The following is a 24,868-nucleotide window of genomic DNA, read 5'->3' on the forward strand; positions in this document are numbered from 1 at the left end:
TCTCTTTGTTGCTTGAACAACATTTCCATTAGGAATATCGCGTATGTGTTAACGATATAATTGTTTTATCACACAATGCTCCAGTAATGGTATCACCAGTCTTGTGTAAGACAATAGATTGACGTTATACAAGTCATCTGTACTAGTATTATCAGCCAGCAATTTGTCAAGTGTAAGAGTACAGGCCCAGGGGCTGTTTGATAAGGCTATAATGATAATGCACACTTTTGAATGTTGAAGGCGCTCTTTTATGTACTTTATAAATCACTCTCAGCTGTTTGCTCCAAATTTCTAGCCAGTGAAAAAACTCTGGTATGGAACGATAAGGACTTACCTCATGCACTTTAATCAAATTTATCACCAATAAAATTAACGGTAATATCTTTGATAATGCACTTTGATTGCACCCTATGGTCCCTCAGAAGTCATAATAGACTGGGCGGTCTGTAGAAATGGTCTCATATGTGGTAGACTTTCAGGGTTGTAAGCTCTAAAAAGATATGTAGGGCATGGGAATTTTATGTGATAGTTACAGTCTATCCTGGTGTATGTAGCATCTCTTACAGAAGTCTTAAGGACTCATTGTAGACATCTCTTCATACATACCATCAAGATGTATACTAAACTATTGGATACACTATCAGAATCTCATTTTGTCAATATGTTGTACTTAATTATATAACATTTGACAAAACATAATCCTTCAATAATACCTGCATTATTTATTGATCATTGACTAAAAGTGATGTTGTTATAGAGTTGTTCTTTATTGACAATTGTCGGTTAAGACAGAAATGTAATAAAGTTGTCCTTTATTGACAGGTGTCTGTAATAGACAGTGTGTAATAGTGTTGTCCTGTATTGACAGGTGTCTGTAATAGACAGTGTGTAATATTGTTGTCCTGTATTAACAGGTATCTGTTATAGACAGTGTGTAATAGTGTTGTCCTTTATAGTCAGGTGTCTGTTATAGACAGTGTGTAATAGTGTTGTCCTGTATTGACAGGTGTCTGTAATAGACAGTGTGTAATAGTGTTGTCCTGTATTGACAGAGGTCTGTTATAGACAGTGTGTAATAGTGAAGTCCTTTATAGACAGGTGTCTGTAATAGACAGTATGTGATAGTGTTGTCCTTTGTAGACAGGTGTCTGTTATAGACAGTGTGTAATAGTGTTGTCCTGTATTGACAGGTGTCTGTAATAGACAGTGTGTAATAGTGTTGTCCTGTATTGACAGAGGTCTGTAATAGACAGTGTGTAATAGTGTTGTCCTGTATAGACAGGTGTCTGTAATAGACAGTGTGTAATAGGGTTGCCCTGTATAGACAGGTGTCTGTTATAGACAGTATGTAATAGTGTTGTCCTGTATTGACAGGTGTCTGTTATAGACAGTGTGTAAAAGTGTTGTCCTGTATAGACAGGTGTCTGTAATAGACAGTGTGTAATAGTGTTGTCCTGTATAGACAGGTGTCTGTAATAGACAGTGTGTAATAGTGTTGTCCTGTATTGACAGGTGTCTGTAATAGACAGTGTGTAATAGTGTTGTGCTTTATAGACAGGTGTCTGTTATAGACAGTGTGTAATAGTAGTGTCCTATATAGACAGGTGTCTGTTATAGACAGTGTGTAATAGTGTTGTCCTGTATTGACAGGTGTCTGTAATAGACAGTGTGTAATAGTATTTTCCTTTATAGACAGGTGTCTGTAATAGACTGTGTAATAGTGTTGTTCTGTATTGACAGGTGTCTGTAATAGACAGTGTATAATAGTATTGTCCTGTATAGACAGGTGTCTGTAATAGACAGTATGTAATAGTGTTGTCCTGTATAGACAAGTGTCTGTTATAGACAGTGTGTAATAGTGTTGTCCTGTATTGACAGGTGTCTGTTATAGACAGTGTGTAATAGTGTTGTCCTTTGTAGACAGGTGTCTGTAATAGACAGTGTGTAATAGTGTTGTCCTGTATTGACAGGTGTCTGTTATAGACAGGTATGTAATATGATTTCCTTTATTGACTGTTGTCTGTTAGACAGTTATTTAATAGAGTTGTCCTGTATTGAAAGGTGTCTGTTTTAGACAGGTAGATAATTGAATTTCCTGTATTGACAGATATACCTTAAAGACAGGTATGAAATACACATGTTTTTAGTTTTTTTTGTTGTAAAATTTTCATTTTAAGTAAGGGACATAAAACATTTGAATATCAAATAATTTTTCCTTGAAGAGAAACTTGTGCTTCCATATAAATTATATGTTTTGTTATTGTAGAATGTGTTTGGATTACGGTTTGATGATCCATCATGGAAGAACCACATGAGCTCCCTGAAGCCCCTGGTTAGTATATCATAATATGTCATCAATATTCAGTTTCAAAGATTGTGGAATAAAATTTGTTCAACATAAAAATGTTTTTAATAAACTTGTCCTAAACAGTTTAGTCCATGTTAAATTGATAAGGGTATGAAGGCCATGTTTAGGCGACTGTTTTGATATGGAACATTCCAAATGTTAGTGCTGCAGTACATGTACACTTGCCATAGCAGTATGATAGCTAGGATCCCCATTGTTGGTTGGGGTGTTCCATAGGGACATTCTGGGAGAGCCTGTGATGACTGAGCACTTAACAGATTAAAGTGGGTGAGTCAAACCAGTGTAAATCAATGCTGGGTAGGCCTCCACATACAAAATACTAATAGTCAGGTGTTAGTGATTATGTTAAAAATATCTATTATATATGTGAAATGGTTAATGTTAAAAATATCTATTATATATGTGAAATGGTTAGAGGGGAACCTTGGAAATCTTTATGAAAGCTTAAAGACTAAGGAATAATGTATTGATATTCAATGTAAAATTGTAAGGTACTTATAACCTGAAGACTTTAAAAGATAGTTGCTTAATATATATGTACATGTATCTCTTACTTACCTTAACCATGGGGATGGCTCTTTTTCTGACATCTTGCCAATACTACATTATATAGCAACAGTTATCAACATTCATTATCTATGCACAAAATGGTTCTTTTTTCAAACTTTGCACATATTTTAAATTACCTTTCTATCCTACTCACTTGACACCATCAATGTATTTCTAGTAATCAGATAAGTATCCACCCCAGGTTGACACCAGATAAGTACCCTCCCCAGGGTGACAACAGATAAGTACCCTCCCCTGGGTGACAACAGATAAATACCCTCCCCTGGGTTACACCAGATAAGTACTCTCCCCTGGGTGACACCAGATAAATACCCTCCCCAGGGTGACAACAGATAAATACCCTCCCCTGGGTGACAACAGATAAGTACTCTCCCCTGGGTGACACCAGATAAGTACCCTCCCCAGAGTGACAACAGATAAATACTCTCCCCTGGGTGACACCAGACAAGTACTCTCCCCTGGGTGACACCAGACAAGTACTCTCCCCTGGGTGACAACAGATAAGTACTCTCCCCTGGGTGACAACAGAATAGTACCCTCCCCTGGGTGACACCAGATAAATACCCTCCCCAGGTTGACAACAGAATAGTACCCTCCCCAGGGTGACAACAGATAAGTGCCCTCCCCTAGGTGACAACAGATAAGTACCCTCCCCAGGTTGCCAACAGAATAGTACTCTCCCCTGGGTGACAACAGATAAGTGCCCTCCCCTAGGTGACAACTGATAAGTACCCTCCCCTGGGTGACAACAGATAAGTGCCCTCCCCTACGTGACAACAGATAAATACCTTCCCCTGGGCGACAACAGATAAGTACTCTCCCCTTGGTGACAACAGATAAGTACCCTCCCCTGGGTGACACCAGATAAGTACCCTCCCCAGGTTGACAACAGAATAGTACCCTCCCCAGGGTGACAACAGATAAGTACCCTCCCCAGGGTGACAACAGATAAGTACCCTCCCCAGGGTGACACTAGATTAGTACCCTCCCCTGGGTGACACCAGATAAGTACTCTCCCCAGGGTGACAACAGAATAGTACCCTCCCCTGGGTGACAACAGAATAGTACTATCCCCTGGGTGACAACAGATAAGTACCCTCCCCAGGGTGACAACAGATAAATACCCTCCCCTGGGTTACACCAGATAAGTACTCTCCCCTGGGTGACACCAGATAAGTACCCTCCCCAGGGTGACAACAGATAAATACCCTCCCCTGGGTGACAACAGAATAGTACCCTCCCCTGGCTGACAACAGATAAGTGCCCTCCCCTAGGTGACAACAGATAAGTACCCTCCCCTGGGTGACACCAGATAAGTACCCTCCCCAGGTTTACAACAGAATAGTACTCTCCCCTGGGTGACAACAGATAAGTGCCCTCCCCAGGTTTACAACAGAATAGTACTCTCCCCTGGGTGACAACAGAATAGTACCCTCCCCAGGGTGACAACAGATAAGTGCCCTCCCCAGGGTGACACCAGATAAGTACCCTCCCCTGGGTGACACCAGATAAATACCCTCCCCAGGTTGACAACAGATAAGTACCCTCCCCAGGTTGACAACAGAAAAGTACCCTCCCCTGGGTGACAACAGAATAGTACCCTCCCCAGGTTGCCAACAGAATAGTACCCTCCCCTGGGTGACAACAGATAAATACCCTCCCCTGGGTGACACCAGATAAGTACCCTCCCCAGGTTGACAACAGATAAGTACCCTCCCCAGGTTGACAACAGAAAAGTACCCTCCCCTGGGTGACAACAGAATAGTACCCTCCCCAGGTTGCCAACAGAATAGTACCCTCCCCAGGGTGACAACAGATAAGTACCCTCCCCAGGGTGACACTAGATTAGTACCCTCCCCTGGGTGACACCAGATAAGTACTCTCCCCAGGGTGACAACAGAATAGTACTCTCCCCTGGGTGACAACAGATAAGTACCCTCCCCTGGGTGACAACAGAATAGTACCTTCCCCAGGGTGACAACAGATAAATACTCTCCCCTGGGTTACACCAGACAAGTACCCTCCACAGGTTGACAACAGAATAGTACTCTCCCCTGGGTGACAACAGATAAATACCCTCCCCTGGGTGACAACAGAATAGTACCCTCCCCTGGGTGACACCAGATAAATACCCTCCCCAGGTTGACAACAGAATAGTACCCTCCCCAGGGTGACAACAGATAAGTGCCCTCCCCTAGGTGACAACAGATAAGTACCCTCCCCTGGTTGACACCAGATAAGTACCCTCCCCAGGTTGCCAACAGAATAGCACTCTCCCCTGGGTGACAACAGATAAGTGCCCTCCCCTAGGTGACAACTGATAAGTACCCTCCCCTGGGTGACAACAGATAAGTGCCCTCCCCTAGGTGACAACAGATAAATACCTTCCCCTGGGTGACAACAGAAAAGTACCCTCCCCTGGGTGACACCAGATAAGTACCCTCCCCAGGTTGACAACAGAATAGTACCCTCCCCAGGGTGACAACAGATAAGTACCCTCCCAAGGGTGACAACAGATAAGTACCCTCCCCAGGGTGACACTAGATTAGTACCCTCCCCTGGGTGACACCAGATAAGTACTCTCCCCAGGGTGACAACAGAATAGTACTCTCCCCTGGGTGACAACAGATAAGTACCCTCCCCAGGGTGACAACAGATAAATACTCTCCCCTGGGTGACAACAGAATAGTACCCTCCCCAGGGTGACAACAGATAAATACCCTCCCCGGGTGACAACAGAATAGTACCCTCCCCTAGGTGACAACAGAATAGTACCCTCCCCAGGGTGACAATAGATCAATACCCTCCCCTGGGTTACACCAGATAAGTACTCTCCCCTGGGTGACACCAGATAAATACCCTCCCCAGGGTGACAACAGATAAATACCCTCCCCTGGGTGACAACAGATAAGTACTCTCCCCTGGGTGACACCAGATAAGTACCCTCCCCAGGGTGACAACAGATAAATACCCTCCCCTGGGTGACAACAGAATAGTACCCTCCCCTGGGTGACAACAGATAAGTACCCTCCCCTGGGTGACACCAGATAAGTACCCTCCCCAGGTTTACAACAGAATAGTACCCTCCCCAGGGTGACAACAGATAAGTGCCCTCCCCTAGGTGACAACAGATAAGTGCCCTCCCCTAGGTGACAACAGATAAGTACCCTCCCCTGGGTGACACCAGATAAGTACCCTCCCCAGGTTTACAACAGAATAGTACCCTCCCCTGGGTGACAACAGAATAGTGCCCTCCCCTAGGTGACAACAGATAAGTACCCTCCCCTGGGTGACACCAGATAAGTACCCTCCCCAGGTTGCCAACAGAATAGTACCCTCCCCAGGGTGACAACAGATAAGTGCCCTCCCCTAGGTGACAACAGAAAAGTACCCTCCCCTGGGTGACACCAGATAAGTACCCTCCCCAGGTTGACAACAGATAAGTACCCTCCCCTGGGTGACAACATAATAGTACCCTCCCCAGGTTGCCAACAGAATAGTACCCTCCCCAGGGTGACAACAGATAAATACCCTCCCCTGGGTGACACTAGATTAGTACCCTCCCCTGGGTGACACCAGATAAGTACTCTCCCCAGGGTGACAACAGAATAGTACTCTCCCCTGGGTGACAACAGATAAGTACCCTCCCCTGGGTGACAACAGAATAGTACCTTCCCCAGGGTGACAACAGATAAATACTCTCCCCTGGGTTACAACAGACAAGTACCCTCCCCAGGTTGACAACAGAATAGTACTCTCCCCTGGGTGACACTAGATTAGTACCCTCCCCTGGGTGACAACAGATAAGCACCCTCCCTTTGGCGACAACAGATAAATACCCTCCCCTGGGTGACAACAGAATAGTACCCTCCCCAGGGTGACAACAGATAAATACCCTCCCCTGGGTTACACCAGACAAGTACTCTCCCCTGGGTGACAACAGAATAGTACCCTCCCCAGGGTGACAACAGATAAGTACCCTCCCTTGGGTGACACCAGATAAGTACCCTCCCCTGGGTGACACCAGATAAATACCCTCCCCTGGGTGACAACAGATAAGTACCCTCCCGGGGTGACAACAGATAAGTACCCTCCCGGGGTGACAACAGAATAGTACCCTCCCCAGGGTGACAACAGATAAGCACCCTCCCTTGGGCGACAACAGATAAATACCCTCCCCTGGGTGACAACAGATAAGTACCCTCCCGGGGTGACACCAGATAAGTACCCTCCCCTGGGTGACAACAGATAAATACCCTCCCCTAGGTGACAACAGATAAGCACCCTCCCCTGGGTGACAACAGAATAGTACCCTCCCCTGGGTGACACCAGATAAGTACCCTCCCCTGGGTGACAACAGATAAGCACCCTCCCGGGGTGACAACAGATAAGTGCCCTCCCCTAGGTGACAACAGATAAGCACCCTCCCTTGGGCGACAACAGATAAATACCCTCCCCTAGGTGACAACAGATAAGCTCTCTCCCCTGGGTGACAACAGATAAGCACCCTCCCTTGGGCGACAACAGATAAATACCTTCCCCTGGGTTACAACAGATAGGTACCCTCCCCTGGGTGACAACAGATAAGTACCCTCCCCAGGGTGACACTAGATTAGTACCCTCCCCTGGGTGACAACAGATAAGCACCCTCCCCTGGGTGACAACAGATAAGTACCCTCCCCTGGGTGACAACAGATAAGTACCCTCCCCTGGGTTACAACAGATATGGCACCTTCCCATGGGTTACAACAGATATGGTACCCTCCCCTGGGGGACACAAGATAGGTACCTTCTCCAGGGTGCCACTTATTACCTTTCTCTGGGTGTCACTTAGGGCCTTCCCCTGGGTGTCACTAAGGACCTTCTCCAGTGTGTCACTAAATAATAATTACCTTTCCCAGTGTGTCACTAATTACCTACTCCAGTGTGTTACTGATTAATAATTACCTTTCCCAGTGTGTCACTAAATAATAATTACCTTCCCCAGTGTGTCACTAAATAATAATAACCTTTCCCAGTGTGTCACTAAATAATAATTACCTTTCCCAGTGTGTCACTAATTACCTTGCCCAGTGTGTCACTAATTATCTTCCCCAGTGTGTCACTAATTACCTTCTCCAGGGTGTCACTAATTACCTTCTCCAGGGTGTCACTAATTACCTTCTCCAGTGTGTCACTAATTACCTTCTCCAGGGTGTCACTAATTACCTTCCCCAGTGTGTCACTAATTACCTTCCCCAGTGTGTCACTAATTACCTTCCCCAGTGTGTCACTAATTACCTTCCCCAGGGTGTCACAAATTACCTTGCCCAGTGTGTCACTAATTACCTTCTCCAGGGTGTCACTAATTACCTTCTCCAGTGTGTCACTAATTACCTTGCCCAGTGGGTCACTAATTACCTTCCCCAGTGTGTCACTAATTACCTTCCCCAGGGTGTCACTAATTACCTTCTCCAGTGTGTCACAAATTACCTTCCCCAGTGTGTCACTAATTACCTTCTCCAGGGTGTCACTAATTACCTACTCCAGTGTGTCACTAATTACCTTGCCCAGTGTGTCACTAATTACCTTCCCCAGTGTGTCACTAATTACCTTCTCCAGGGTGTCACTAATTACCTTCTCCAGTGTGTCACTAATTACCTTCCCCAGTGTGTCACTAGTTACCTTCCCCAGTGTGTCACTAATTACCTTCCCCAGTGTGTCACTAATTACCTTCTCCAGGGTGTCACTAATTACCTTCCCCAGTGTCACTAATTACCTTCCCCAGGGTGTCACTAATTACCTTCCCCAGTGTGTCACTAATTACCTTCTCTAAGGTGTCACTAATTACCTTCTCTAAGGTGTCACTAATTACCTTCCCCAGAGTGTCACTAATTACCTTCCCCAAGGTGTCACTAATTACCTTCTCCAGGGTGTCACTAATTACCTTCTCTAAGGTGTCACTAATTACCTTCCCCAGGGTGTCACTAATTACCTTCCCCAGTGTATCACTAATTACCTTCCCCAGTGTGTCACTAATTACCTTCCCCAGTGTGTCACTAATTACCTTCCCCAAGGTGTCACTAATTACCTTCTCCAGGGTATCCCTAATTACCTTCCCCAGGGTGTCACTAATTACCTTCCCCAGTGTGTCACTAATTACCTTCCCCAAGGGTGTCACTAATTACCTTCTCCAGATTGTCACAATATAATAGGGTAAGTACCCTCCCGTTAGGGACATGGAATAAGAATCTATCCTGAGGTTTTACACGATCAATATCTTAAGATTTTGGAGATACTGATGAACTACTGTAGAATCTGGATAGCCTGTCCTACCAGACATTGTATAGAATTGTGTATGTGATCATGATTTTCTGTTTTATATGACCAGGGCCTAAACATTCTCCTGAACACCTGTAATGCTAAGACTGTGGAGTGGTACACCCAGTTCACTGACCATGTGGCATCGGAGGCACTGGAGAATGAGGAGACGGTGGCTGTGGTTAACAGGCGGTACTGAATCTTTATAACAAAATAATGTTAAGTTGTGGTGATTAATTGTTGAGTCAGTAGACGTATTTCCTGGTTAGTTTTCATCAAACAAATCTTAGTATACTTGCCTTGGAAATGCCTTTATTTGAATATTGGTATGACTGGTCAAAGGTGAAAGCTACTGTTACTGAAAATACTATTTCACTGTTTCTAGCACCTAACTGAATGCTAATAATACAATTGCTTTTATGAATAGTGCCTGCATTTCTGTGTCTGTTACAGATGTCTCTGTGAATTGGCCAGACAAATCGGTTTCTCTGAAAAGGCTATGGATATATTCACTATGGAGCGTATTCTTGGCATGTACAAACACGTGGTAAGCAGAGCATATCTTTGACATGTATTAGTCCAAAATAATCTTTTGTGGCCGAAGATACTTGCTGATGATGAATAAAGAATGCTTTGGGTGACATTTTTGGTTGGATTTTGTATGGAGAGGCATAAATCAAAAAGTGATTTAGTATGTAAATATATTGTATTATTGTAATTACAGCACCCTGATGAGTCGGCCAAGGAGAGACTCCATCGGGCCAAGTCTTTTATACAACACAAGATCCCAATGCCCAACCTGGTGTCTGTTGTGGTCAGGGAGAAAACCTCAGGTAAGTTTCATGTCATTAAAACATTCATTATTAGTATATTAATACATAAAAAAGACATGTTCTTGGTGATTGATGTTTCAGAAGTTTCCAAAACTAAGAGGTATATAAAAAATTATATAGATTAATGCTTCTTAAAGCAAACTTCTTTCTCTTGCCATACAACAAACAATCTAATGTGACAAAAATATTCTCAAGTTTGCTGTACAGTGGTAAGTAATAGGTAACAGAATGTTACAAACAATATATCTGTGGAACTACGTGCAATACACCAAAGTGACTACTTTTTATCCCCCTCTTTGGAAGTGGAGGATATAAAAGGTTTGTCTGTCAGTCTGTCTGTCTGTCTGTCATGCTTCATTTCCATACAATAACTGCAACAGATGTTAACAGATTTTCTTCAGGCTTGGTTTTGGGGTTCAAAGCTTTAAGGGCTCAGTCAAGTTCGATTCCCACTTTTTCTTGACTTTATTTGATGGAGTTATGGCCCCTTGATTTACTAAAGTGTAGTTTTCTGTCATTGCTGTGAAATAACCGGAATAGTTTTACAGAATTTCTTCAAACTTGATAACAAGTTTAAATGCCTTAAGGGCTAAGCCAAGGTTGAATGCTAAATAAACATTTTGTTTTTTGCTGGTTCCATGCAATAACTCCCACAAATATTATACAATTATCATCAAAAACATGGTTATTTGCTGTGACATAAGTCATCAAAATTTGTGATATGGTTTGGTAATGGCAGATGAGAAGAGAAGTCTTGCAATGGTGTAAAATGCCATTAAAGCGGGGGATATAAATTCCACAAAGTTGCTTGTTATGTGTATATGTAGTTATATGTAAAGTACTGATGGAATTTGTCTTGTGTTAATCATTATGTTACCTGTTCCAGGTGTGACATAATGGAGGAATGTGTCTGGTGTTAATCATTATGTTACCTGTTCCAGGTGTGACATAACGGGGGAATGTGTCTGGTGTTAATCATGATGTTACCTGTTCCAGGTGTGACATAACGGAGGAATGTGTCTTGTATTAATTATTGTTACCTGTTACAGGTGTGACATAACGGAGGAATGTGTCTTGTGTTAATCATTATGTTACCTGTCACAGGTGTGATATATAACAGGGGAATGTGTCTTGTGTTAATCATTATGTTACCTGTCACAGGTGTGATATATAACAGAGGAATGTGTCTGGTGTTAATTATTATGTTACCTGTCACAGGTGTGATATATAACAGAGGAATGTGTCTGGTGTTAATTATTATGTTACCTGTTGCAGGTCTGACATAACAGGGGAATATGTCTTGTGTTAATCATTATGTTACCTGTCACAGGTGTGATATATAACGGAGAAATGTGTCTTGTGTTGATTATTATGTTACCTGTTACAGGTCTAGGCCAGGTATTATCTCAGGGCACAGCTGACCTTCTGCTGGGATGCTGTAGTGACTACTGGGATGGCGAGGATGTCAGTGTCCTCGCAGAGAATGACAGGTATCCCCTATATGTCCATAAGTGTTGGACAGGAACCTATAGTGTTCTGGTAGCTGTGGGTTTTAATCCCAGGATTGTAGCTCATAGTTAGGTCAACATTGTTGAAAAGTTCACAGATGTTTTTTGTCTCTAAGTAGTCACATTCTTCATATATATTCATATACCTAGTATGCAATATTGTCTGCCTGTACGAGTACAATTGATGTCTGACCGAGTAATTAAGTCAGAACCCTGCTATTTTAGTTCATGATGACATCACATGATGAAATGTGTAATGAAGACAAGACAATTACAGCAAGTCAAAATACATTTTGAAGCTTTCAAATCAGAACATCTAACATTATGTTAGAAAGTATCTCTTTATTTCCCATACCACCTTTTGTCTGGAGAAGACAATTGGTATGCTTTATTTAAGTCCCTGAAATGGTTGCTTAGTTAACTGATTTGATGAGTGTGTATAGTGATATCCCAGTGAGGTTATGTACACACACTTTATTTTTGTTTTGAGGAAGAAGATCCTGGACTTTTACCACCGGGCTAGCATGGCCTCCTACTGTACAGCTTTCTCATACCGTCCACTCACCCAACACATCTCCCCTCACTTAGATAACCTGTATATTCAGCTGTCACATGGAGGAGAGCTCATGTTCAACTCATGTATTGAGACACAAAGGCAAGTATATGCTGACAGAACTAAGATATATTATGCTATATAAGTTACATTACTTGAATACTTTTGTCACAGGAAAACCAGAAATGTGTGGAATTTAATCCAAAAGAAATCTTCTGAAATAATGTATTCAACCCTTTTATGTAGTAAAACAAATGGTTGAGTATACAGTGGAACTTCGTTAACTCGAACTCGGATAACTCGAATACCCCGCTTAACTCGAAGTACCTCGCCGGTCCCGGCCGAATTCTCTCTTTATCTTAGTAAAAAAACTCGGAAAATTCGAATTCGGATAACTCGAAAAACTCGGATAATACGAAGTAAAAATTTGGTCCCAACAATAAAAATCCTACTTGAAATGTTCGAATAACTCGAAGTATAATTTTCGTCGATCGGTGGCAAACGCCGAAATTTTTTAAGAGCTAAATTCCGTTTGTAATACTGAACATATCGGCACTACTAACCTACATGCTATTATAAGTGTTTCATAAATTCATAAAAGAAATTGTCGGTTGAATCTTATAACAACAAGTCTTGGTGATAAAAAGTACTGCTTTACTTACATCAGGTAATTTCCCAAGGTGGTCGCCGATATCAGTACACACGATAGTCAACAACTCATCTACCCGTTCGCTCAAGCGGAACTAATCTCTGACACACCGGTAGATCTACCCGGTTGATGTTTTTACAGGTGTAGAAATGACACAGTCACCGGCGCCTATTAAATCTATAAACCGCTGAAACAATAGCGTAATTACTGCCGAGGTGTTACGAGTACAACTGTAACGGTCAGTGCTGTCTATTAAATCGGATAAAACGCCAACTCAGTTACAGTAACATTTTATACGCACATGCGCAACCCAACTTCCGGTGCTAATATACATGGAAATGGCGTGGTTATCAATAAAAAGTAAGTAGGCCGATCAAACAGTATTTTATATATGTCCAATAAAAGGTAATGGTTCTGTTACGTTTTGTATGCAATCTGTGTTAAAATTAAACGGTTATTTGTTTTGACATTAATAACTTGTTATTTTGTCGAATTCCGTTTTATCGTTTACCTTTTGCAAACATGACTTGCACATCAGATCGTTATTGAAGTGACTAAGTGAAAGAAACTTTATCGTGACTGTATATCGGCAAAACTACACCAAATTACAAGTGACATAACGAAACATTACATATATATTTACATGTATTGACCAGTCTTCACACTAAACTGATGAGCGACAGAGCGAAGTTATAATGATTATATAATGTTGACAAATATTGACCAAACTTTTCACCAAAAATGATAACTCGCTTAATTCGAACACTCGGATAACTCGAAGTTTTTTCGTGGTCCCGTCGACTTCGAGTTAACGAAGTTCCACTGTATTTAGTTAAAATAACTGCTCTTTCTGTTCCATTAATACATGTACATGTATTCTTTTAGTTCGATATTAGCTCAACTGGTCCAAAGGACCATGGTGAGCTTATGCCATACCATGGTGTCCGTCGTTCATCCATCAACAATTGACTTCTTCTGCATAACAACTGATTGGTGGTAGCATCGATATCGTTACTGGATGGGGACTCAAAATTGACCTCCCAGGGGCCTGAGGGGTGGGGCCAAATGGAGTCAATTTGGCTGGATTGATATAAATGACTTCTTCTCCCTACGGAGTAGCACCCCTATGGGGTAGGGATTCAAAATTGTACAAATGATGGGGCTGACCCCCAGGGAGCTGAGGGGTGGGGCAAAAAGGAATCAATTTTCCTTTATTGCCATAAACATCTTTTTGTATTTTTGAAACCATTTATATATATACACTTTGTAATTAGATCGCCACTCCGTAACCATATATAGTATTGCTGGGCATCAAGAGATAAACAAAATCATGTAAAAATGGGCCCTGGGGTTTTTCCTTCCTCTAGGTATTTACCAGTAGTTTTTTGGTTGTATTTGTAAAACCTTTGAGACCCCGCCCCATAACCATATACAGCATTGCTTGACATCAAGGAAAAAATACAATCCTGAGGAAAAAAAGGCCCAGGGGTCTCTCCCCACCCCCAGGGACTTATTTTCCTTGTTATATCTTTGAAATGGTTTAGATCCCCACCCTATAACCATATACCGTATAGCCGATCCCTGCAGGGATGATATTTTCGCTAATTTGTGGGTCATAGATGTGGTCGCGAAAATTTGATCTTTGTGATAATATGACAAGCATAAATATTATCCGCGATATAAATGACAATATCAGCATCTAGCAAACATGTTCATATTGAATTATATCTTTTAACTTATAGTATAGTAGGAAGTATGATTGTTAAGAAAACATTGTTTGTTAATTGACTAAATTTTAATGTAAGACACAGAAGACTTAGATATTATAATAACATCTATTGAATATCACTGATATATATCCCATGTGTCGCCATTGTTTGAAATGCTGGATATAGCATTCGACAAATCACCTACGGGAATACCCTTGTTGTAAAGACTGTATCTATAGGAAAAGGCAGAGGAAACTGAATATACTTGACACATACAAGTTGTGCAGGTGTACACTAGGATCAGGTAAGGTGTACACTGAGATTGGGCAAGGTGTACAGGTGTGCACTAGGATCAGGTAAGGTGTACACTGAGATCGGGTTAGCTGTACAGGTGTACACTGAATTCAGTTCAGTGGTGAATACAGGTGATACATTGGTGTTTATAGATAAACTGAGAACAGTTCAATAGTGTTTACACGAATTTCAAAAGTGAGTTTATCAGTATGGTTATTGTTCTGAATATAGGGGGAAATTCTGTACCTGTCTTTGTTGTTATGCAAGTTACATCAGAAAAAATCTCTTCACTGACATACATAACAGGAAGATAGACCAGTAACAGTAAAAAATAAGGGGACATTTTACACGAAAATAATATACTACGATATCTCTGGATCGTGAAAATTGAATTCATTTAAATTAAATTTCCTCATTTTCAGTAAAAATCGCGCCAAATTTAGACCCGAGGAAATAACCGGCTGTACAGTATATAGCATTTCTGGGCATCCAGAGATAAACACAATTCTGTTATAAAAATAGGCCCTGGGTTTTTCCCCACCCCTGAAGATTTATAATAAGTTCCTTTGTGGTATCTTTGAAACCATGAAGATCCTGACCCCATAACTATATACAGCATTGCTGGGCATAAAGAGTTCAACACAATCCTGATGTAAAAATAGGCCGAGGGGTCTTTCCCCACCCTAGGAGATTAAGTTCATTAAACACAATTCACACCCCTTTGAAGCAGTTGAGATCCCTTCCCCATCACTATATATATCTTTGTTTGACATCAACAAATAAAGCTATTAACAAATTGAATATGAACATATTTTGACATTTGGTCAAATCCAACCAGGTGAGTGATACAGGCCCTTTGGGCCTCTTGTTATAAAATCAAAAACCATTTAATTAGGTTCACTTAGTGATAAACATTCTACATATTCTCTGTAATAGGGACTCCCATTTGGATTCCAATATAGACCTGTTGCATGAAACGCGCCTGCTAAGTGACAGTTCACGAACTTTTAGTGTGGATTCCCTGTTTGACACCACCAGCATCTCCTCCATTGAAGATATCCCTGGCTGCTGTCAGGCTCAAAACAACCAGATATTTATTGGAATGATATCCATGCAGTACCAGGCTCGACAGGTAGGGGGTCACCAGATAGGGGTTAAAGGTCATTGGGTACAAAACAACCAGATATTTATTGGAATTATATCCATGCAGTACCAGGCTCGACAGGTAGGGGGTCACCAGATAGGGGTTAAAGGTCATTGGGTACAAAACAACCAGATATTTATTGGAATTATATCCATGCAGTACCAGGCTCGACAGGTAGGGGGTCACCAGATAGGGGTTAAAGGTCATTGGGTACAAAACAACCAGATATTTAAAGGAATGGTATCATGTAGTACCAAGGCTAACAGGTAGGGGGTCACCAGATAGGGGTTAAAGGTCATTGGGTACAGAACATCCAGATATTTAAAGGAATGGTATCATGTAGTACCAAGGCTAACAGGTAGGGGGTCACCAGATAGGGGTTAAAGGTCATTGGGTACAGAACATCCAGATATTTAAAGGAATGGTATCATGTAGTACCAAGGCTAACAGGTAGGGGGTCACCAGATAGGGGTTAAAGGTCATTGGGTACAGAACATCCAGATATTTAAAGGAATGGTATCATGTAGTACCAACACTAACAGGTAGGGGGTCACCAGATAGGGGTTAAAGGTCATTGGGTACAAAACATCCAGATATTTAAAGGAATAGTATCATGTAGTACCAACACTAACAGGCCTAGGTAGGGGGTTACCAGATAGGGTTTAAAGGTCAGAAAGGTTATTTGTGTCATATATATGGTCAAACAAATCTGTTTCCACTATTTCATCTACATGTAGAAGTAGCCAAAGATATTATTATGTGTAGTGTAGGGGGACAAAGTGTGTTGGTACTCGTTCTTGTTATCGTTGTTCTATTACAATTTTTGTCTGGGGAATACTTTTTTACGAATGAAAGATATCTTGTTTAAACTTAAAACATGCAATTATGCATCCACCAAAGGTTCTGTACAGTGTAATATACTTATAACACTGCAACCTTCATTTCAAGTTTAAAAGACAATAGTGTAAAATGTTCAATGCAATCTTGTGTGGGGAAAATTTTTAGTAATATGTATGCCGCACCCACAGGCAATATATGCACTCTGCTATATCCAGGTCGCTTCATTTCTTTTAGGAAGAGAAGGGGAGACATCTGTTCACAAAAAACAAATTTTGAGATCTGTTGTTTCATATTGATATGTTTCCTCTTGTAAAACACAATGTTAGATTCTTATACAAGTACAGGAATGACATCATACATTATTTAGTCTACAAAATGATACATTAATAACTGGTACATATTCTCCAGGAAGTGGTGCAGTTAATAGAAAAGTTAGAAGTGGCCTGCATCAGATTTGTTCACTTTTCTCAAGAGAATGAAGTGAGAAGTAGAGTAAGTATATTTCCATTCCTCTGTCTCCCACCTATACTGTAGGATACTCTAGGTATTCACTATATTTGTCAGTTTTTCTATCCAAGCCTTAATTACTTCAGCTACAATCGCCAAATTGTGCATGCATACCTGGTATATCTCTTTGGAAGATGGAAGTTCACATGATGAGATTGCGAAATTCCTACCATATAGAGACATATGACTATGTTTGCCTTGTATAACATTGCATGGGCATTATTTAGGTACCTGTATCTACAATTCAATTTTTATAGAACATCTTGGGGTGGTACTACTTCATGTAGAGTTATAGCCCTTTGGTCAAGTTGATATGAATGATAGCTCACAATGATTTGTCCTGTCTTATTTATAACCATTTTGTAATTTCACGGATGCATGAAACAATGTTTTACTTCTAAAGGTTGACAATTAAAATGTTTTGGGTGATGATTCATCAAAATATATGGTCTATTTTTAAACATTCGGCTTCAACATGCAATATTCAAATGCATAATAATTGCATGCTTTGTGAGATCATTTTTATCATTATTAAAGCATGTAATGTTTCATTGAAATTATATAGGGTAGTCAAGTTATTTGATAAGTTTTAGCCAAGGGAAGTGATTTGCTAGACATTGCATCCAATGTTAAGGGAACTAATTTCTTATCTGATCTCATTTAGATTCAGTAAACTTATTAGCAGAGTTCCATAGGGGTAACCAAAAAGATGTTATAATGTCTTTTTATAGAAAACACTTGTCTAGTGAAAGAATTTAACACAGAGAAAAGTTTTTGCAATCTTCCTGACTAAGAAATCAAAATAGAAAATGTGCACTTCTAAAATAAGGGAATCAGTTTTTAAACAGACATTAAAAGCATTTTATTAATTTAACGGTTGTTTGCTTAGGTCTTTGCAGAGAAGATGGGTTTGGAGGCTGGATGGAACTGTCATATATCCATGTTATCTGATCCAGCACACAGAGGGGAAACAGTAGCCTCATCTGCTGCTGATCTACCAAACCGCATGTCTCGTTACTCTAGCAGAAACTCATCTGACACAGTTGCCAAAGATACAAACATGGTGTCATCGACATACAAACATTCCCAGGATTCCATGCACTCACGCTGTCAAAGTGCCCCTAGCATAGTCAACTTAAACTCCTCTCAAGTAAGATTTGAGATGACAACTGATACTTCCAGTAGTGAACCACGGTCTCCCCGAGTGTATATAGGGGAGAGAACTCCATTGACAACCGATGTGGAAGATGATGAAGAAGCTATGTTTACCAACACAGAGCTGTCTAAGAGCTACAGTAGTCAATGTAATACCAACCAGGATCTAGACAACATCACCGACATAGAAAGTCGTCATGCCTCTAGTTACTTCACTGAGAATACAGATAGTCTTACAGGGGCCTTGGACAACAGGGTAAGGCATACATAGATTTGTTAACAGATTCAAAAATTACTGAATATAATTGGCAGTATTGCAAAAGTGTCTCTAAGTGACATCTCAAGATAATTGAGAACTGTCATTCCATAGGAATGCACAAAGAATGCTTTTTGATTGATCTTTTTTTTATATATTAACAGGCAAAACTTCCTCGAGGTATAGAGAACATTCGACCTCATTTACAAACTGTTGATAATGTTCCTCTTTTAGTCAACTTATTCACAGACTGTACAATTCACAGTAAGTACAACTCTCTAATATCAATACCGGTATTCGTAGATATGTCTTTTGTTGGTTTTATTAGGTCACCTGAGACAAAGTATCATGTGACCTTTTCTAATCGCCTTTTTTCCATCTTTGTGTGTCATCCTTCCATACACAATTTACATTTTCCACTGCTTCTGAGAAACTCTTGAACAATTTTCAATGAAATTTTGCAGAAACCATCCATGGCCTAAGGTCAACCAAGACTGTAAATTATATAATCCCCACCCACAGGGGTCTGAGGGGTGGGGCCAAAAAGGGTCAAATTGACTGAAAATAAAAATCTTCTCAATACCTAAATAGGGTAGAATCAAATTATCTTCATAGATGGAAGGGTCTTAAGGTGCTTTACCAAATTTTGAATTTCAGGACCCTGGGGTCCCATTTTTGCCACTGGGGAGGAGATAAACTTTACAATAGTTTATGTAAGAAAATCACATTTTTGACTGTCATTTGTTGCATTTCTTTTATAATTAAATCTAACTTGGTTAGAATTAGGAGTTTTATAATGCAGTCTGATGGTATGCAAATATTGGCCTGACTGATCCTCAGAGGCTGATCTCCATATGTGTTCAGTATTTATATTAAGATACAATATCATGTTTCTATTACAGCTACAAAGGAGATGATGAAGATCATGCAGGAGTTTGGAGAAGTAGTGATGTGTGTTGGCAGTTCAAACAACATCAACAACACTACCATTTTCCTACAGGCTGATTGTAGGTAGGTGTAACAGGTACCCTCAGTTTGGTAATTACGGCCTGATTGTAGGTATGTGTCACTGGTACAGCCTGATTGTAGGTAGGTGTCACTGGTACAGCCTGATTGTAGGTAGGTGTCACTGGTACAGCCAGTTTGGTAATTATGGCCTGATTGTAGGTATATGTCACTGGTACCTTCAGTTTGGTAATTACAGCCTGATTGTAGGTAGGTGTCACTGGTACCCCCAGTTTGGTAATTACAGCCTGATTGTAGGTATGTGTCACAGGTACCCCCAGTTAGGTTATTACAGCCAGTTTGGTAATTACAGCCTGATTGTAGGTATGTGTCCCTGGTTCCCCCAGTTTTGTGGATATGGAGTTTTCCTATTTTTTTTGCTATGATATTGGGTATGGTGAGATAGGTTGATGTTAAGCCTTGTATGAAATTCTGAATTATTGATACACATATGAGCGTTGTTTATCCTATATTTATAACATTACAGATGGCAAGAACAAATGCTTGGCCAGTCAAACATATTTTACTGCTACTAAATCTCAGACATATAGGTCAATTTTAGTCATTTTTACAAATTTACAAGGTTTTACAATATTTTTGTACACAAACCATACAAGTTTTTCATATATGGAGAAATCCATAAAAGCCATAAAATCTTAAAATTTTTGTTCTGGTAATTACTTCTATAGATATAATAAATACCAAATGTTGACTTAATCTAAATAATAAGCAAAAGCGGAGACATACGGGACATGTATAATTACTGAAATTCTTGTTATAAAACAGGTCAATACTTATGAGGACATAAGTTAGGTATATGTGTGTTCCTTGTGACTAGACCTTTTTATTGGTACCGTGATTTGTGGACCTGCTAACCTTGACTGTGACTAGACCTTTTTATTGGTACCGTGATTTGTGGACCTGCTAACCTTGACTGTGACTAGACCTTTTTATTGGTACCGTGATTTGTGGACCTGCTAACCTTGACTGTGACTAGACTTTTTTATTGGTACCGTGATTTGTGGACCTGCTAACCTTGACTGTGACTAGACCTTTTTATTGGTACCATGATTTGTGGACCTGCTAACCTTGACTGTGACTAGACCTTTTTATTGGGACCGTGATTTGTGGACCTGCTAACCTTGACTGTGACTAGACCTTTTTATTGGGACCGTGATTTGTGGACCTGCTAACCTTGACTGTGACTAGACCTTTTTATTGGTACCGTGATTTGTGGACCTGCTAACATTGACTGTGACTAGACCTTTTTATTGGTACCGTGATTTGTGGACCTGCTAACCTTGACTGTGACTAGACCTTTTTATTGGGACCGTGATTTGTGGACCTGCTAACCTTGACTGTGACTAGACCTTTTTATTGGTACTGTGATTTGTGGACCTGCTAACCTTGACTGTGACCATTGACCTTTGTTTCAAAAAATAAACCTTGGCCACAGTTTAATAATTGTACGAGTATGTTCTTTGTGAAAAGGCCTTTCCATTGGTACTACATTTTTTGGTCTGCTTGACCTTGACCTTTGACCTACTTTTAAAAAACGAATTTGAATTTAAACCCACTCATCGAGCTATGTTGTTTCCTGGTAACTCTTGTTCAGTTCAGATTCTTCCTTTATCTTTTGAATTTTATACAAAAACTTAATTGTGTTTTGAAATGTATTTTTTATTTATTTTTTTTTGTTTTTTGTTTTTTTTTGTTCTATATTTTTTTTTTTCTGCTCATTACAACTGATTATGATGTGTGTATTTATTGCCCTCAGCTTGGCCCTGGAGCCTTTGTACCCCCAGGTGTGTGCAGTAGATTCTCTGATGACCAAACCCTGGAAGGAAGACCAGCTGACTCCTATGCAGCTAGCTAGTACTCTCATCAGCATTCCCTGTCCTCTGACGTTCAGAAAAGAGGACAACATCAGTCTCGTCAAACTCATTGCCGAGGTGATACAGTTAACTTCGTGTGTTGGGGATAATGTTGGGTTTAATGCTTAATTATCTCACTAATGAAATATTTCCTTTCAACTTAATATTAGCTTGCGATGCCATTACCAAGTAATTGGTTATTTTCTACATACAGAAGTGACCAGGAAATACATAAGGGAAGTCAAGAAATTCAAAATTCAGTCCGCCATAGTTACAATAAATAGTGGAAGGTGCATGACCCATAATCTAATCAATTTCGTATTTTTTGGGCACTGGATAGCATGTAAAAGATTATAAAATAGATGTGTATATTTTGAACTACTGTATAGTGCCAATATTCACTTAAAACCACCAGCAAACCACCAAGTTATCCAAAGGATTCTAGAAATTAAAGAAATTAAATATAGCACCTTTAAATGTACAGTTGTTTCTCTCTTCTCAATGCAGTTAGTAGTCTGGGAAAGCTATATTAACCCTGGTTTTTGTTGTCACTTAATTTTCACGCTTATATTGCTTCATATTTACTGTGATCAAAGTCCAGGATTGTGTAAAGCTATTAGCAAATATAAATGTTTTTATTTAGTTAAAATATAAGAAGCATTATGTAATGTTATAGGCACGGTCATTCCTGATGAGCAGCAGAAACTGTTTCTACCTAATGTTGTGTTACCATTTGTCTGTGAGCCTGGTCCAGCTGCTGGGCAGCATGGTGTTGCTGCCCCCTGTTCTTGCCTCTCAGCACCTCCTCTGGATTCTCTTCATTGTCATCCCATTCCTGTCCTTAAGTATGATGGGATTACCCGTCGATCCCCGGGTGATGAACAATGCAACAACTCATAACTCCGAGTATATCACAAAGGATGTAAGTAAACAAGGGGAAGTAACTCTAAGAATGAATATCTCAAATGATGAAAGAAAATAAAGGGTATTCTGATATTATCTATCTACATTGTAGAGGTTTCCCATATCATGTAAATGTCTTGATTATGAAATAAAATACTGTATTCTACGTGTGTAATATGTAATTCAAAGGGAAACCAGTAATTCTTCTTTTTACATATCTTTAGAAAATAATTGGAAAAAAAACAACTTCCTGCATCAAGTACATGCTCACATAAGTAGCATACTTTTTACTTCATTCTATATTGAAGGCTTTCAATGCAGTAAATAGAAAGCACCATTCTTATTTGTCGATACTAAATGTTGACAAAAAAGTGATGATGCTTTTAATGGGGAAAAGGGTAATACATGCAATCTAATTAAAATTAGACTTGTAATTTTCACTCCTCTACGATATTTTATGATACCCTTCAATACAAGATCTAGCAATACCCCATAGGAGGTTATCTCAGCATGACCTTTGAGCTTCAAATATAAGCCAATGAAAACTTGTCAATAACGTCATCAATCAACAAATGACAAAGAGTCTTATACGAGCCTTCGGTTCCGTCTCCGACTCAATTCAACGCTTGATTTGAAATACATGTACGCAAAATCTCTCAAACATAACTGCATTATGTTAATGGCTACTGTAATAAAAATATTACTAATCCTCTGGACGTTACATTGAAGAAGAACAGAAAACGATTAAACAATATCTCGTCGACAGGACGGATTGTATTGCCAACTGGATTTCGAAAATCGTTATCATACACGTTATAATTATATTCCCTTTCAAACTAATTTCTTTCACAACACTGTTGCCTTCACTGTCTATCTCTCGTATGATGAAGGAAAAACCAATTGGACAGCAAACATTTGTTAAATTAAAAGTTCGTTGAGGTTTCTTTGTGAGCCGGAGTGGGCGAAGCCATGTTGTTTACAATTGCTATCGACCATCGGAATACCTCGAGACATTGTGTAAGTATTTATACTTCAGAAGAATGAAATCACACTGACAATTTCATAGGCGGGGCGTTGATTGGCTGAGCTCAAAGGTCATGCTGAGATGACCTCCTACGGGGCATGGTTAGATCTTGTATTGCAGTGTATCGTAGAGTATCGTAGAGGGGTGGAAATTAGAAGTCTAATTTTAATTAGATTGGTAATACATGTATCCTCTCTTTAATCTTGAGCTGCCAGACTGCTGTTAATTCAGATGATTTCAATGATATTCAGATTATTTTAGTAGTTGTATATTCTAAATTAATGAACTTGCCTTCAGGTGGTACAACAGTTCCTGCTGTACTTTGTGACGAGATTTGTACCAGCGGGTGTGGTCTGTCTCCTTTGCTATGGCCTCACTCTTCACTCCTTCTGTGCTGGGGAAAACATGCCCCAACCTTCCTGTGCAATCTATGCTTTTGGGTAAGATCTTGTATGTCAACATTTGTGTTAATCATATAAAATTTGTATTTTATCCTAAATGATTTTTGTTTCTCCAGTGGAATTTCATGAAGTCATTATAGGAATGTGAAGAAAATTTACATATGAACAAATACATTGTATGTTTATTTTGATTACTATGCAAAGTGATCTACATAAGTACCACGTTGACCATTATTACCAAGAATAAAGCACTGTACACATGTCCATTACCTTGGTGCCATTGTACCACCTGAGATGAAGTCTCAAGTGACCTTTTCTATTCTCCTTTTGTCCCCAACCCAAGGGGCCAGATGTCTTAAAGTCCTTTATTAAAATTGTGAATTTCATGACCCTGAGGTCTTATGTTTCCCCCTTTCCCCCTGGGGAGGGGGTAAAGTTTACTATAGTTTACATGGGGAAATAACATTTTTGAGCAATATTTGTTCCAATTGCCATTGGAAATAATACAAACTTGGTTAGAGTGGGATGTGTGTTGAATAGTAGGTGCATATTGGCACTGACTGACCACCAGGGGCTTATTGGCGGGGCCAATAAGGGTTAATTAACTGAAAATTGAGAAAACTTTTTCTCAAGACCAAAATAAGGTAGAATCAAATACTCTTCATAGATGAAAGGATTTTAACATGCTTTACCAAAATGTGAATTTCATGACCTTGGGGTCTTACGTTTGCCCCAGTGGAGGGGGTAAATTTTACAGTTGTGTATATAGGGAAATTACATTTTTTACACTCATTTGTTTGATTTCTGTTAGAATTCATTCTTACTTGGTAAACATTTTTGGCTTTGGATGACATCTTAATAGTATGCACATCACGGTCCTGACTGATCTCCAGGGGCTTATGGGAGGGGCCAAAAAGGGTCAAATTAACTGAAATTTCAAAAAACTTCTTTTCAAGACCAATATAAAGTAGAATC

General features: G+C 40.1%; 1 protein-coding gene across 1 annotated transcript in view; it reads left to right on the top strand.

Annotated features, from left to right (window-relative positions):
* The window catches only part of LOC117324931 (transmembrane protein 94-like), a 64,639-nt gene that overhangs the window by 35,654 nt on the left and 4,117 nt on the right, over positions 1 to 24,868 (top strand). Inside the window, exons 12-25 of the mRNA XM_033880776.1 lie at positions 2,267 to 2,332; positions 9,309 to 9,430; positions 9,692 to 9,785; positions 9,963 to 10,071; positions 11,459 to 11,561; positions 12,070 to 12,234; positions 15,721 to 15,916; positions 17,177 to 17,260; positions 18,165 to 18,686; positions 18,851 to 18,950; positions 19,589 to 19,697; positions 21,469 to 21,643; positions 22,242 to 22,487; positions 23,790 to 23,932. Of these exons, the coding sequence (XP_033736667.1) occupies positions 2,267 to 2,332; positions 9,309 to 9,430; positions 9,692 to 9,785; positions 9,963 to 10,071; positions 11,459 to 11,561; positions 12,070 to 12,234; positions 15,721 to 15,916; positions 17,177 to 17,260; positions 18,165 to 18,686; positions 18,851 to 18,950; positions 19,589 to 19,697; positions 21,469 to 21,643; positions 22,242 to 22,487; positions 23,790 to 23,932 (2,234 nt within the window). The remainder of the gene's footprint in view (positions 1 to 2,266; positions 2,333 to 9,308; positions 9,431 to 9,691; positions 9,786 to 9,962; positions 10,072 to 11,458; positions 11,562 to 12,069; positions 12,235 to 15,720; positions 15,917 to 17,176; positions 17,261 to 18,164; positions 18,687 to 18,850; positions 18,951 to 19,588; positions 19,698 to 21,468; positions 21,644 to 22,241; positions 22,488 to 23,789; positions 23,933 to 24,868) is intronic.

This window comes from Pecten maximus, chromosome 1, assembly GCF_902652985.1.
Source record: "Pecten maximus chromosome 1, xPecMax1.1, whole genome shotgun sequence".
Lineage (NCBI taxonomy): Eukaryota > Metazoa > Mollusca > Bivalvia > Pectinida > Pectinidae > Pecten > Pecten maximus.